General features: G+C 34.5%; 1 protein-coding gene across 1 annotated transcript in view; it reads right to left on the reverse strand.

Moving 5' to 3' along the window:
- Positions 1-375: 375 nt before the first annotated feature.
- The window catches only part of LOC110037846 (probable serine/threonine-protein kinase PIX7), a 23,914-nt gene continuing 7,236 nt past the window's right edge, over positions 376-17,053 (reverse strand). The window contains exons 4-6 of the mRNA XM_020742573.1: positions 3,038-3,174; positions 2,827-2,950; positions 376-1,153 (exon numbers count right to left, since the gene is read on the reverse strand). Of these exons, the coding sequence (XP_020598232.1) occupies positions 648-1,153; positions 2,827-2,950; positions 3,038-3,174 (767 nt within the window). The 3' untranslated portion in view covers positions 376-647. The remainder of the gene's footprint in view (positions 1,154-2,826; positions 2,951-3,037; positions 3,175-17,053) is intronic.

The following is a 17,053-nucleotide window of genomic DNA, read 5'->3' on the forward strand; positions in this document are numbered from 1 at the left end:
CACCGTTGATCACCGCAACCAAAATTAAAAAAAAAAAAGTTGAAAGTGGGACCCACCGAAATATATCTTTGCAATGATCGACGGTGGAGACCAGATATCTTTGCATGCGGTGTCTGTATGAAATAATTTTTCGTCAAAGTGGGCGTTAAGAAAGAGGTACAAGAGCGCTGAAATCTGAATGGGAGTATCAAAATCTTTTTTTTTTTTTTCTCGTCCTTGAAAAAAATCATTTGAGTCCAGAACTACAAATTTAACATAAGACCAAACCAATCCTAGAACAATGACAATTTTTAAAATCTGATGCAAGCCACATTAACATGTTGATTGGGAGTTCAATCTTCCAACAAATAGATCCTAAATTCAAAGAATACTTCCTAAATCTTTACCAACCAAACTACTGACTGACATTCATAAATCAATAATTCATCCTTCAACAATGCGAACAGTCCCAGTTATCAATACCTAAAAGAAAAAACAATTAAGAAAAGAGAAAATAGCCAGCAATAAGCCAAAAAACTAACCTGGCATACCTTGGCTTGATGGCATTTGGTTAAAAATTTAAAAAAATTAAATAAAAAAAGGTCTTAAAAAAATGTAAAATGAAGCATATTGGTCATATAAATTGTAACATTCATGCAGCCAGGGATTCATGCAAGCACACTGCCTGGCTTAGCCAAGGACTGGACGAAGGGCGACCCACGAGAACTATATGAAAAAGTCTTCACAGGATGGTGTCCATGTTTTGTGAACAAAACCTGCTTTTTCAAGCCACTCCTACCATGCCGCGAGCTAGTGTTTGCTTCTTCTAGCATGATCTGGAAAAACTGTGAGGAGCACGCCATGTCTTTGAAGTCAACCATGGGTATTAGCGCTTCAACTACTTCACTCATGAGTGGCCTGGACTTGGGATCCCGGCAAAGGCATTTATGAGCAATCTGCGCGACCTTTTGAGCTCCTTTGATGGAGAAGTGGCCCTCCAGGCGAGGGTCGATGAGCCGGTAAAACCGCCGCCGTTCCCCGAGATTAGGGCGAGCCCACTCCACAAGGTTTTGCTCTCCATTAGGCCGACTCTTGTCCATCGACCTCCGGCCGGTCATCATTTCAAGTAGAACTACGCCAAAGCTGTAGACATCGCTCTTCGAGGTCAGATGTCCTGCCAAGCATATAGCCGTTGGTGAAATAAAGACCTACGATGGTGGAGAGAGGGATAATTGTGTAATTCAAAACAAGTGAAAAGAAAATTTTTCCAGAACATTACAATGCATTGAAATACTTGTTTAGTTTTCATTATGGGGGATTTACATATTACCATCCAATTCCCATGTATCTACATATCTAACACCTAAACTTTGTTTTTATATTTATATCACCCAAATCTTTCATATCACATTAAAAATACCTATGTATTTTTAATGTGTTATGAAAGATTTGGGTGATATAAATATAAAAACAAAAGTTTAGGTGTTAACTATGTAAATACATAGGAATTGAGTGGTATGTTTGTAAATATTCCTAGATTTTATTTAACCTCTTTAACTAGGAGCAACACTTCTAGTAATATTGGTGGACTTGAGTGCAAGCTTACATAGAAGATTGCAGAGCACAAGATTATGGAAGAAGTACCACTAGCGATGGTGTATTTTCTTTACCTTTTCTAATCAAATCCACTGTTCACTGCGAACTATGAATGGCATTTTGACAATGGGTACTCATCCCAGCAACGCAGCTACAATATAGGATGATATGTACTGACTGTCTAAATGCGAATTGAACTCACTGGACATTGTCCCAACGGATAAGCAATCGCTTTCTGAAATGAACTTCAATAAAATGGCATGATTCTATATGAAAGGCTTGCCATCATCATGACTTACTATTGCTAGGAGTGCTGAAAAAAAAATCTACTCTAGTAGAAATTGATACAATTTAAATTGCAGGGTGGGACAATTATTGATATCCCACAGATTTTCATTGGATATCACTATTACCAACTGTTGTTGCAGTTAATTAATTAATGGATGATGATGTTTAAGATTTTAAGCCAGCTCCATGAATGCTCATCTTTCATTTAAGAAAGGAATCAAAATGGCCCAACTATTTGCAGGGTTCCAAAATAATCCCAGAGAATGTAAAAGGCAAATGTAGCCACCAAATTTTTTAAATAAAAATTAAAATAGTCCATCGACAGGACTGTTTTAGTCCCCAACTAAAGAGTCTAAGAACTGTTTTAGTCCCAATTTAAATATTTCGGGGACTAAAATAGTATTTTATATAGTCTAGAAATATTTTGGTCCAAACAGTTGGAGGATCAATTTGATTCCTTTCTCTTATCCATTTATTCCTCTTACCAAATGATTCTAGAAAAACTAAACCAATTTCAACAAATTAGGTTGCTAGATTTGAAGCAATAATGTAAAATACAGTGCAGTTGAATTTGGAAGCAAGAGATTTAAACACATTAACACCAAAACTTCAGCGAAGATTAAACACACTTTATTGACGTACTGAATGAGGAGAAAGAGTCCCAACCAGGATGGCACAATGAGTTCTACCATTTTAATTTTTGGAAATATAGCAAGAAAATAAACATAGCTTAAAAATCCTATTAAATTTCTTAGATATGTTCATAAGGGATTTCGCAGAATGTTATCTAAAATTTTACATTGAATATATTAAGGTACTGGTTCCAGCAACACCAACGGAACTGCCATGATTATAAAATTGGTATATGGATGTACAAATGTTTAGAAGTAAATAAAATAATAATTAACAGGAACTACTACTCGGGAGATTCATTGAAAGCCAGACAAGCAAATACTGAAGTACCTGTCATTACATACTCTGGAGCTGCATACCCATAGGTTCCCATTACACGAGTTGATACATGAGTCTTATCTCCCTCAGGACCATCTTTAGCAAGTCCAAAATCAGAGAGCTTAGCATTATAATCCTGGAAGAAAATCACGCCAGAAAAGATAAACAGACCAAAAGGGATGAAAAACCGTGATGAATTAATTAATGCAGTTTTAGAACATACAGTATCCAAAAGGATATTAGATGTTTTAAAATCACGATATATCACAGGTCTCTCAGCTTCCTCGTGAAGAAAAGCAAGGCCCTTAGCAGCACCAAGTGCTATTTTCATTCGTATGGTCCATGGAAGAGGAAAGGATCCTGAAACGAAAAGAACAAAGATCAAGAAAAAGGGCAAGGATGCAAGTTATTTGTCCGCAATATCTAAAAGATTTTGGTCCGAAAATTCACAACATTGTTTAATAGTGATATTTCAGATGACCTCTGATATGACATCATTACAGGTCAGTAATTTATAGTCGATAGAAATGAAAAAGAAAATGAAAGAAAAACATATCAAGAATGCACAAAAGCTACCTTTTCTTTAATAGGTGCGGTAGCGGAACTAGGGGAGGGAGGGATGCTCAAACTTGGAGTCAACCTCTTATTATTGTATATCACATTAAAACTTTTGCCACATCAAAATTAAAATCATACTTTATCATACTTCAAGTACATGTAAAAATCACGATAAATTAATATATTTAAATATATATTTGTTATTTATTAATGATAATAATTTAAGAAATTATATGTCAATATCAGAATTCATCTCCTATTTTATACCCAAATTCTTGAAACTATCTTCTTCTATTTTGTGCCGAAATTTCTAAAACATTTATCATCTCCCCCTCCCACACCTAAATTTCTATAACCCACATCGAACGTGGGAGCTACCCAGGAGGCATTTACTCGACGTTTGCTACAGTGCTGCAACGCTAGCAACAGTACCGAAAGACTGTTTTTCATTTTGACTAAACCGGTCCAGACTTGGGAGGGTCAACCAGCGCTCCCACTCTGGTTTGGCCCTCCTTTCCATAGAAGGATACAATCCTAGTTATCTATAGCTTATATATGTGATTTAGATGTTTTAGGTTTTCAATTTCTTTCATATATTTATGGACAATCGTCCGCTTCCAGTATTCCCCTTCTACAGTTGTATTCGAAGGCGAGGATGTACTCGAGTTGTAACTCGTTTGAGGTGGTGACTGTTTTCGAAGGATTGAATTAAACTCCGATTGTAGTTTAATCTCGCGGAGATATTTATCCTCAATTTCCTATCCCCCACAACCCTCCCGCCGTTGTCGTTGCCACCTTTCCTTGTTGTCGGAACCATTGGACAACACTCCCACTGTCTTCCTACAACTCCAGCCACCACCTCCTCCATTGGCTGCCCTCCTTTCTAGCCACCTCTTCCCACACACTACCTCCACCCCAAAACTGCCAGAAATCCCTATTATCCTGCACTACTAAATCTTCCCAGCTACCTCTTTTGGACTGGCTGCCACCCTGCAAAGTCACCCCACTGCTGCCCTCCCTCATTCCAGGCCCTCAGAACAGCTGGTTCTTGTTGATTACTGCCAGTTACAAAAATTCCCTGCTTGCTGCTGCTCAGGACAGCAAGTTTGAGGCCGCCTTGCCATTATTTCCCCACAGCCCTGCCCCTTCCCGACCTTGCCTCCACCTTCCAAGCCCCTAACAACCGCCATCCCCACTCAAGATCCACCCTAGTTGAGTGTCTGGGCAGCGTCTATTATTATTTCAGTTTTTCAGATTTCGTGTTGTATTTTCTCTTTCAAGTGTGTTGATTGTAACCACTTATTTACTTTCAATAATAATACTTATTTTTTCTATTATGATTTGGGTTAACTCTGGCATCATCTCCTCTTTTGTGCCTAAATTACCAAAGCCCTCATCTTCTCCCTTTTATACCCAACTTCTCAAATCCCTCAAGGGGAAAGGCCTTCATGGGACCACAACAAATAACGGTGAGCTCATGATGTGAACTCATTGGACGCTGTCCCGGTGTAGTGATTTCAGGCCTTGGCTTCCAATTTTTGTTTAGGCCTTTCATTCTTCAAAGGGGCCGAAATCAAGTAGCTCCAGGTAATGTCATAAGTAGATAGGAAATCTGATTGGTGTAATACATTTCTTGATGTTTGACTATAGCAATTCAATGAGAATGCTGTTTTCAATTTTGAACTGATACAAATTGTATGGTTGAAATGATTGTTATAAATTAATGTATTGATAGAAAATCTCTTAAAAATGATATAAATTTAAGCCTCAAATTGTGAAAAGATGTGCTACAATGACAATGCGGCTCACCCCAATCCTTTAGTCTCCTAGCTCTTCTACAAATAGGTTGATAAGGGTGCCTTAATGAATTTGTCATGCAGAACTTTGACTTTCACGATCTTCTCTGTTCATCTCCTTCCACATTTCTACCAAGTGGTCTCAAAATTCTCTTCTACCATGGAAGATGCAATAAGGCTTTCATGTACAATGCAATGGAGGGTCCATTACTATAATATTTATTTGCTCCAAAATATTCTTCGGAGTTTCCAAGTAATTAATCTAAATCTTGAGTACTAATTAAATCTCAGTTAATTCTTGCAAATAAACAAACTCCTAAGAATTTCAAAAGTGAAGTAAAATTTTAAGACAAATAGAGAAACGTAAACAGAGCTTTAGTCATTTAGGAATTAAAGCATGAGCACAATTGTAAGATTTGTTTGTTACAAAAGAAAAGTTTTTAGATTCTATTTTAAAGTAACATACACACAAACTATTGGCATTTGTAGTTCAATTCATCTTCACATTTCTCAATAAGAGCTTTCTCAAGATGACATCATGACATCATTTGAGCTTATTCTCACTTCATATCTTATAGTTTAACACAGTCATTGTCGGGTCCCAAGACTCGGACACAAAAAATAGTGACATGAATGCTTTAAGTTAATGTGCAAATGCTAGGGAATATCCGGGAAGCGACGAGCTATATGACCCAAATACAATGAAAAAAGTGTAAGGGCCGCTACACCGACACTCTGATATAGTGTTAAATAAGCAATGAATCTCATATTATGGACAGATGTAAGAAAAGAAGTTAGTCCAAAACTAATAATGGGATAAGATCTTAGAATATAGGTATTCTCATAGGTAAATTAATGGAATTAGTAGATATTATGCTTTATAAAAAGATAAATATGTTATGCATTTGAGAAACCAAATGAGTTGGAGAAAAGACTAAAGAAATTGATAGTTTAGGTTTTAAATTTTAGTATTCAGATAAGAGTTTCTGTAGAAATGGTGTGTAATTTTAGATAAAAGTTTAAAAGATAATGTTTTAAAAATTAATAGAACTAGAGATAGAATTATAACTATAAAGATTGTTGTTGACATTCATATTTTTAATACTATAAATGTTTATGCTCTTCAAGTAAATTTAAATATAAATGATCTAGAATAATTAATACAAACGATACCTCTTGAAGAAATAATTTTTATTGGAAGAGATTTAAATGACCAAGCTGGTAGATCGGTAGAAGAATTAAAACTGTGATGTTCATGACGAAGCTGATTCTATGTGGGATAAAACAACAAGGACTATAAAAAAAGTGGCAAAAGATGTATTTGAAGAATAAAAAGAAAAAAAATTTATAAATAAAAAAAAGTTGGTGATGGAAAAATAATGTGGAAGAAAATATAATATATAAGATGTTTTGTTATAACAATCGGATTAGATGTAAAAGGTTACAAAATGGGGAAAAGATAAGATAATCGGTAGAGAGCCTGAGGGAACAACTTGTGATGCTAAGATTTATGCTTTTAATTATCTTCAAAATAGATTTGATACCAAGGAAAATAAAATATAAATGAATAAACTGACCAAATAAACAAAAAAGAAGAGTTAAGATTAGATTCAAGTAAAGTGTACTAATAATGAAAATAAAAAAGTGCTTTTCTCACAGAAAGATATTCGACATAGGTGGATGAGATATTTTGATAATATCTTCAAAGAAGTTTTTGAAAATACGATCAAACTTAGTGATTACTGTTAATAATAATAAAACTCTTTGTTTTTACCATCACATTAGTAAAAAAGAAGATGAAGTGTCTTCAAAGAAAACCAATAGTGGAAATTAGTAAAACCTGATGATATCTCAATAGAAATATTAAAATATTTAGGAGTTTCTTGGCTTATTGAACGTTTTCATATCATTTAAAAATTAAAAAGATGTCTGAGTGCAAAAGTGTTTGGTCCCCATTTTTATAAATAAAAGGAATGCACAAGAGTGTGCAAACTATTGAAGAATTATGTTTGTGTGTCATACATTAAAATTATGGGACAAAGTAACCGAAAATAGGTTAAGACGTAATACAAAGATTTCTCATAATCAAATTGGATTTATGCCAAGCAGGTTTACCATGTAAAGTACACATTTATTGAGAGGTTTGATGGAGAAGTACATAGAGAGTAAGTAGAATCTATATATGCTTTTTATTGATTTGGAAAAAACTTATGATAAGGTTCCAAGGAAGTTCTTTGGAGAGTTTTAGAAAGGAGAAGTGTTGATGTGACTTATATTTAAGTCATTAAGAATATATATACTAGATCTGTTACTTTTGTTCGAACAAAAGGAGGACTGATCAAGTATTTTAGCTTATATCTTTTTGCTTTAGTTTTGGATACTCTTACTGGACATTAACAAGAGGATGTACCATGGTGTATGCTTTTCATTGATGATATTCTTCTTATGGATAAGACTAGAGAGAGTTCAAGTAAAATTTGAATTATGGAGGTCTACATTAGAGTCTAAAGGCCTTTGTTTGAATAGATCTAAAACTGAATACATGGAATGTAGCTGTAGCTTTAGTAGTATGTAGCTTTAGTAGTAGATCTAGCGGTAGAGTTATAACAATGGGAGATCAAATCATTAAAAAGTGTGAATGTTTTAAATACCACAGGTCTATTGTTCAAAATGATGGTGATATAGATGAGGATCCTATTAGTAGAATTCAAGTTAGAAGGTTGAAGTGGAGGAATGCATTGGGCTTACTGTGTGATAGAAAAGTACTGCTAGGATTTAAAGAAAAATTTTATAAGATGGTGGTTAGACCTATAATGCTTTATGGCGCAAAATGTTTGTCTTTAAAAGAGAAGCATAAAACCAAGTGTTGCTAGGATGAGAATGCTTAGGTAGATGAGTGGCTTGACACTTAGAGACAAAATACAAAATGAATGTCGCAATGAAAGGGTTTGTGTAGATCTAGTGGCAGAAAAGATTAGAGAGAGTCATCTTAGATGATTTGTTCACATTAAATGTGGATCACCAGATGATCCAGCTAGGAGATTAATGTTTTAGATTCGACTTGTGTTAAAAAAAAGGTAGAGGTAGACATAAAAAGGCTTGGGCATGTTGTATAAAAAATGATCTTAGTTTATTAGAGCTAAATAAAAATATGACACTCAATTTGACACAATGAATAAAAAAGATTATTAACCGATCCCACTTAGTGGAATCAAGATTTGTTGTTGTTGTTGTTGTTGTAAAGATTTTTAAAATCACATACGATTTTTGCTTTTTAAGTATTACAAAGAAAGTTACCAAACACATTGAATACAAGATATTTGGTATTAACAATCAATCAACTTTTTCAAAAATTAAGAGAGGATATGGTTCCTCTTACAAATAGCTAGACTCAAACCTTCTCTCATATCTTCTGCATGTAAAACAAGAAAAAAAAGGGATGTTGGATATTGCCATTAATTCTTCTCCTAACGTGAAGGCCACATTCATATAGAAGATCTCAAGTTTAATTTTGTAATGAATGTAAAAAAAAAAAGATATAATAATAATAATAATAATAATAATAATAATAATAATAATAATAATAATAATAATAATAATAATAATAATAATAATAATAATAATAATAATAATAATAATAATAATAATAATAATAATAATAATAATAATAATAATAATAATAATAATAATAATAATAATAATAATAAATCAAACGAGTGTAGGGATATGCACCTCTTTGGTTACGACAAAAGAGACATTCCTTTCGAAACAATCAAACATGACAAACGAGAGAGATCGAGAGAGATCGAGAGAGGATAAAACTGTCGTGCTCTAGAAAAGGAGAAGAGGAAGAAGCTTGTGCCCTAATCGAAGAAAAAGATGAAAAATAAAGAGGTAAGCGAGAACCAACCTGAACAGCTAGGAAGAAAGGGAAGATCGTGTGTTGCTCTGTTGGGTTGCACCGAGATTGCAGCGTAAGAGGAAGAAGAGGCGAAGTGCTCGCGGTAAGAGGAAAAAGAAGACCCGAAAGCGAGCCCTGCATGCGTTAGGGCTATTGAGCCATGTGAAGGAGATGAGGGAGAATACAGGATCTACAGTGCTCGAGTGTGGGAAAGAGAAGGGGAAGTGATGAGGGTTTCAAACTCCTCATAGGATCAGTGTAGTGCCCTTACCATGCGAAGGAAAGGAGGAGGTGAGTTGTTTCGTGAGTGAAGCGGAAAGAGCGGCCAAGTAAATAGGCGAGAAAGGAAGCCTCTATCGAGCCAGACATCGCATACAGAGGAACAAAAGGAAGAAGTTGCTTAAAACTGAATACATGGAATGTAGCTTTAGTAGTAGATCTAGCGGTAGAGTTATAACAATGGGAGATCAAATCATTAAAAAGTGTGAATGTTTTAAATACCACAGGTCTATTGTTCAAAATGATGGTGATATAGATGAGGATCCTATTAGTAGAATTCAAGTTAGAAGGTTGAAGTGGAGGAATGCATTGGGCTTACTGTGTGATAGAAAAGTACTGCTAGGATTTAAAGAAAAATTTTATAAGATGGTGGTTAGACCTATAATGCTTTATGGCGCAAAATGTTTGTCTTTAAAAGAGAAGCATAAAACCAAGTGTTGCTAGGATGAGAATGCTTAGGTAGATGAGTGGCTTGACACTTAGAGACAAAATACAAAATGAATGTCGCAATGAAAGGGTTTGTGTAGATCTAGTGGCAGAAAAGATTAGAGAGAGTCATCTTAGATGATTTGTTCACATTAAATGTGGATCACCAGATGATCCAGCTAGGAGATTAATGTTTTAGATTCGACTTGTGTTAAAAAAAAGGTAGAGGTAGACATAAAAAGGCTTGGGCATGTTGTATAAAAAATGATCTTAGTTTATTAGAGCTAAATAAAAATATGACACTCAATTTGACACAATGAATAAAAAAGATTATTAACCGATCCCACTTAGTGGAATCAAGATTTGTTGTTGTTGTTGTTGTTGTAAAGATTTTTAAAATCACATACGATTTTTGCTTTTTAAGTATTACAAAGAAAGTTACCAAACACATTGAATACAAGATATTTGGTATTAACAATCAATCAACTTTTTCAAAAATTAAGAGAGGATATGGTTCCTCTTACAAATAGCTAGACTCAAACCTTCTCTCATATCTTCTGCATGTAAAACAAGAAAAAAAAGGGATGTTGGATATTGCCATTAATTCTTCTCCTAACGTGAAGGCCACATTCATATAGAAGATCTCAAGTTTAATTTTGTAATGAATGTAAAAAAAAAAAGATATAATAATAATAATAATAATAATAATAATAATAATAATAATAATAAATCAAACGAGTGTAGGGATATGCACCTCTTTGGTTACGACAAAAGAGACATTCCTTTCGAAACAATCAAACATGACAAACGAGAGAGATCGAGAGAGATCGAGAGAGGATAAAACTGTCGTGCTCTAGAAAAGGAGAAGAGGAAGAAGCTTGTGCCCTAATCGAAGAAAAAGATGAAAAATAAAGAGGTAAGCGAGAACCAACCTGAACAGCTAGGAAGAAAGGGAAGATCGTGTGTTGCTCTGTTGGGTTGCACCGAGATTGCAGCGTAAGAGGAAGAAGAGGCGAAGTGCTCGCGGTAAGAGGAAAAAGAAGACCCGAAAGCGAGCCCTGCATGCGTTAGGGCTATTGAGCCATGTGAAGGAGATGAGGGAGAATACAGGATCTACAGTGCTCGAGTGTGGGAAAGAGAAGGGGAAGTGATGAGGGTTTCAAACTCCTCATAGGATCAGTGTAGTGCCCTTACCATGCGAAGGAAAGGAGGAGGTGAGTTGTTTCGTGAGTGAAGCGGAAAGAGCGGCCAAGTAAATAGGCGAGAAAGGAAGCCTCTATCGAGCCAGACATCGCATACAGAGGAACAAAAGGAAGAAGTTGCTTGTGCATGTGGGACGAGAATCACGTTTGAAATATAACGGGCGGGCGACCAAACAATTATAAGGTATAGGTTTTAATTAAAGTTATTTAATAAATCTTACAAACATATATATGTTTGTAAAATTTGATATAAATATTAGGTTAATTAATTAATTAGATATTAAGGAGGACAAGTATGATTTGGTTTAGAGCAGAGAAGAATTGAAGATGATGAAGATAAAGATAGATTTATATCTCTTTCAATTTATTTATATTAGTATTTTAATTAAGTGTCATTATGTGGATATTAATTATTATGAGTCGAAAATAGTTATCTGAATTGGGAAGAGTAATTGGGTTTTGAAATTGAATAATTTTTTAGCTTTGCTAGAAGAAGTGAGGTAATTTCTACAATTTTATTTTTATGTCTTTTAATCTATAAGATATGTAAATATCTAAATTAATATGTGTTTTGAAAATATTTTAGGATATTTATTTCGTGGCAATAAAAAGGTAAAAGACTAGCAAGGAAGTTAAGTGGAGGATTAAGCTAATAAAGAGGTCTCCTAATAACTGAGTTGAGTAATTATATTTCTAAATTTTATCAATTATCTCCGTTTCAAATTGTATATTTAATTTCATGTAAGCCCTAGTTTAGCAATAGATTCTTCATATTGTTAGACATGACAAATATGTAGGTTACATATAGTTGCATAACAACTTCATTTAAGAAGATATCAGACTATTGCATGACTTTAGTAGAGATATACAAATTAGTTTATCGCATGATCATAGATATATGTCACATTATTGTTTAATCTCTAAAATTATAGTAAATGTGCATATGGTAGCTAATTTCATGACTTGTATGTATACATTAACTTTGCATTTATTCATCAGTAAATAGAGGTAAATTGCTTCTTAAGAAAAAAAAAATGTATGATATAGAAAAATGAAATAGTTTATATATGAATGCCTGTATGTGCACGATCAGAGGAGTTCACCCACTAATAGTACAATTAAGGGATGCTAATATACCAACACGCATAAATTTTTTTCTATCACCCCAGAAAAGTGTGATAGTTAGATCACTAACTACTGTGCCGATGAGATAATATCAGTCAAGGGCGACTAGATAAAGCTTAGCACTCTAGACAATTATGGTATTTATCTTGCTAATTGCTATGCCGACGGGATAATATCAGTTAGAAGCAGATAAGAGTCTTTCATTCCAGACAATTGTGATATTCAAATCGCTAAACACTATACTAACGGGATGATATAGCCCAGAAGTGTGTAAATTTTTATTGACGGTGATCCTTAAAGAGATAGATGTATATGTAAATAATATTTATAAAAGTAAATTTAAAGTGAATGCATATAAAATATTTGAGTATTTTTATTTAGAAAATGTCACTGATACATGCATTAACATAAATAAGACTAGCATGCCATTGATTTCTTTTACTTGAAATATTGTAATTTAAAAGTGTGATTACTCATGAGTTATCTTTTATGTTTTAATTTTTTTTTAGGTTTTGAGCTTTTAAATAAGATATTTAGAAGAAGAGCTAATGTGTACAAGAGGCGAGAATAAAAACTGGAAAAATATAAATTTTATTAAAATTAATTTTTTTCTTTAGTGGTTCTTTCGTGAATTTTTATATATTAAATTGTTAGTTATAGAAATAGAATAGAAGGAAACTGTTTTCCACCGTTTGACTGCCTATTCTCGTATTGGTTAATTCCAAACCCCGGGCCAGTTGTGATAAATTTGAAGATTTTTTCACAACTTGAGAAGCAAAGCACAAAAATTCCCATCCTCTGTTGTTAAGTCCACATCCATAGTGCTTGCTTTGACAGTCTAGTTTTATGGCTTTGCCATCAACAACTAGTTGTTGGATATCATATTATATTCTTTATCCTAAAACTCTCCTATTTGATCCATCCAAGTATTCACAACTTGAGAAGCAAAGCACAAAAATTGCCATCCTCTGTTCTTAAGTCCACATCCATAATGCTTGCTTTGATAGTCTAGTTTTATGGCTTTGCCATCAACCACTAGTCGTTGGGTACCATATTATATTCTTTATCCTAAAACTCTCCTATTTGATCCATCCAAGTATTTTGATACATATATAAAATGTCAAAATGAGTTTTTGTGTTAGCAAATAGAAGCTTGCTATTGATTTTACTTCCATTTAACTAAGCTCGTGATGTGTTAAATTAGGGCTAGGGGTGTAAACGACTCATACCGAGCTTTAGTCACAGGGAACTTGAGCCTGGCATCTGTTAAAAAAAAACTTGAACTCGAGCTCGTGTCGAGCCCATACTATGAGCTCGAAATTGGCTTCGTAAGTTCACTATCAGGCTTGAGAGCTCGAGTTGAGAGCTTGAACTCAACGATGAAAGCTGCGATGGAACCATCTTGAACGTTTTTGGATGACGTCGTGACCTTGGCTTGTCGAGAAGACATCTAAGAAGCTGGTGCTTGTCCCTAGAGAGTGTTGAGACAAAAGCGCTTGATGGAAAAGAAGTGTCGTGAGAAAAAATGGGTAAAGTGGCTACAACATTTTGATTTTTTTTGTTTTTCGAGAAAGTGGAAAGAACATACAACAAAGAAAGAATGGACTGCAACTCCATCTATTGTATATTTTAAGATTTCATTTATTTAAAGTATTGAATAAAGTGGAATTTTGGAGGAACTTTCTAACGCAAAAAACCTCTAATTTTTCATTTATTCTAATACAACAATAACAACAAAGCCTTAATCTCATTGCGTGGGGTTGGCTACATGAGTCCTTTTTCTCTGTTGCGTCCTATTTAGTGTCATATTTTCATTTAGTTCTAATAAATTAAGATCATTTTTTATACAATAAGCCCAAGTTTTCCTAGGTTTACCATTACCTTTCTTAACATAAGTCGAATCTAAAACATCTACTCTCGTAATCAGATCATCAGATGGTCGACGCTTAATGCTTAATGTGATGACCAAACCATCTAAGACGAATTTCTTTAATTTTGTTCGTCACAGTAGCTACACCAACCCTATCATGGATATAATCATTTTGCATTTTGTCTGCAAGTGTAAAGCTACTCATCCACCTAATCATTCTCATCTCAGCAACACTCAACTTAGTATTATGCTTCTCTTTTAAAGGCCAACATTCAACGCCATAGAGCATTGCAGGTCTCACCACCGTCTTATTAAATTTTCCTTTCAGTCTAAACAGTACTTTTCTATCACACAAAAAGCCCGAAGCATTTCTCCACTTCAACCAACTAACTTGAATTTCACTATTAACATCCCCATCTATATCACCATTGCTTTGAACAACAGACCTGAGATATCTAAATCGTTCATACCCAAATTTACACTTCTGTCACTAGAGCTATTACTACTAAAATTACATTCCATGTATTCGGTTTTAGTTCTACTCAAATGAAGGCCTTTAGACTCCAATGTAGACCTCCATAATTCAAGTTTTTCCTAGGCTTTTTCTCTCGTCTTATCCACGAGAAGGTTATCATCAACAAAAAACATACACCAAGGTACATCCTCATGTAAATGTCCAGTAAGATCATCCATAACTAAAGCAAAAAGATATGGGCTTAAAGCCGACCACTATGTAATCCAACAGAAATAAGAAAATATTCGGTCAACCATCCTTCAGTTCGAAAACAAGTAACAACTTTAGAATACATATCTTTAATAACTTGAATATAAGTCATATCAACACATTTCTTCTCAAGAACTCTCCAAAGGATGTCTCCTGGAACCTTACGGTAAGCTTTTTCAAAATCAATAAAAATCCAATGTAGATTCTCCTTATTATCTCTGAACTTCTCCATCAAAATTCTCAATAAATGTATAGCTTTCATGATAGACCTGCCCGACATAAATCCAAATTAATTATGAGAAATCTTTGAAATACGTCTTAACCTATGTTCAATTACCCTCTCCCATAATTTTAAAGTATGACACATCAACTTAATTCCTCTATAATTTGCGCACTCTTATGCATCTCCTTTATTCTTAAAAATGAGGACCAAAATACTCTTCCTCCACTCCTCAGGAATCTTTTTAGTTTTTAAAATAATATTAAAGAGTTTAGTAAGCCAAGAAACTCCCAAATCTCCTAAACATTTACATACTTCAATTGGGATATCATCAGATCCTACAGACTTTCCACCTTTGGTTTTCTTTAAAACCTCATCAACTTCTTTTTTACTAATGCGACGGTAAAAATGAAATGTTTTATTATTATTAACGATATTAAGATTACTAAGGTCGATCGTATTTTTAGAAACTTCATTAAAAAGTTTATTAAAATAACTCAACTACCTATATTGAATATCTTTTTCTAAGAAAAACACTTTCTGATTTTTAGAAGAGGAAATTTTCTCCAATTTCCATGATCATGGATTTGACAAGTCATGAAATGACCATGTGATATTCAATATTTCATGTCCAATGTTTCAGATAAAAAATTTATGGTGTAGAATTTTTTTCGGTGAGATGACCATCTTTTCCTTTATCACAGACATACATGAACATAAATGGATATCATTGAAGGAATTTGTTGTCATGTAGTTTGCAATTAGTGATACAGGAATGGACTTTAGATGCTACATAGTCAAACAACCTAGGTTCGAGTTCAGATGTAACTTCTGAGGATGAAGAAGCAGCTCTGTATTTGGTCATCATTAGGAGAGAAATTGTCTGTTATCAACATATGATTTTCATTAGAAAAAGAAATTGTTTGTCGCCAACACAGAACTTTCACTAGAGAGTGAAACTGTATGTCACCGACACAAAATTTCTCCTGAAATTTATCTATCACCGAAAGAATTTCTAACACAATATTATGACATTGACAGATCATGGATTTCCTCAATGTTCAGACCGGTCACGACAACAATGATTTCTGTCCCTATTGATCTAAAGAGCAACTGCGACTGGGAAGAAATTTTCAAGAGCAACTGCTGGTGGGAAGCACAAAAGAGCTTGCAGTTGGGAAGCAGGCAAAGGAACATGCGACAGGTAAGTGTAGAGGAGCCTGAGGCTAAGAAGCACAACTACTCGGACCTTTAATTGATTTCCGCCAGAAAGAAAAATTCTCATGCGAGCGTCCCATCAGAGAACAAGCTACAACTGGGAGAGCACAAACATTGGTTTTCAACTAGAAAGAGAAAGTCCCGCCCGAAATCAAGCTATGGGTGGCAGAAGGCATGGAGAAGGCATGGCTTGGGAAGCACAAGGAGGGATTCGAAGTACTAAATCCTGGCTCTGATACAACAACAACAACAACAAAGCCTTAATCCCACTACGTGGGGTCGGCTACATGAATCCTTTTTCTCCATTGCGTCCTATTTAGTGTCATATTTTCATTTAGTTCTAGTAAATTAAGATCATTTTTAATACAATAAGCCCAAGTCTTACTAGATCTACCTCTGCCTTTCTTAACAAAAGTCGAATCTAAAACATCTACTCTCCTAATCGGATCATCTAATGGTCGACGTTTAATATGACCAAACCATCTAAGACGAATTTCTCTAATTTTGTCTGTCACAGGAGCTACACCAACCCTATCACGAATATATTCATTCCGCATTTTGTCTCTAAGTGTAAAGCCACTCATCCACCTAATCATTCTCATCTCGGCAACACTTAACTTATTATTATGCTTCTCTTTTAAAGGCCAACATTCAACGCCATAGAGCATTGCAGGTCTCACCACCGTCTTATAAAATTTTCCTTTCAGTCTTAGCGGTACTTTTCTATCACACAAAAGGCCCGAAGCATTCCTCCACTTCAACCAACCAACTTGAATTCTACTATTAACACCCCCATCTATATCCCCATCGCTTTGGACAACGGACCCAAGATATCTAAATCGTTCACACCTTTTAATAATTTGATCACCCAAAGTCACACTTCTGTCACTAGAGCTATTACTACTAAAATTACATTCCAT

Source organism: Phalaenopsis equestris, unplaced genomic scaffold (assembly GCF_001263595.1).
Source record: "Phalaenopsis equestris unplaced genomic scaffold, ASM126359v1 Scaffold225841, whole genome shotgun sequence".
In the NCBI taxonomy this organism is placed as follows: domain Eukaryota; kingdom Viridiplantae; phylum Streptophyta; class Magnoliopsida; order Asparagales; family Orchidaceae; genus Phalaenopsis; species Phalaenopsis equestris.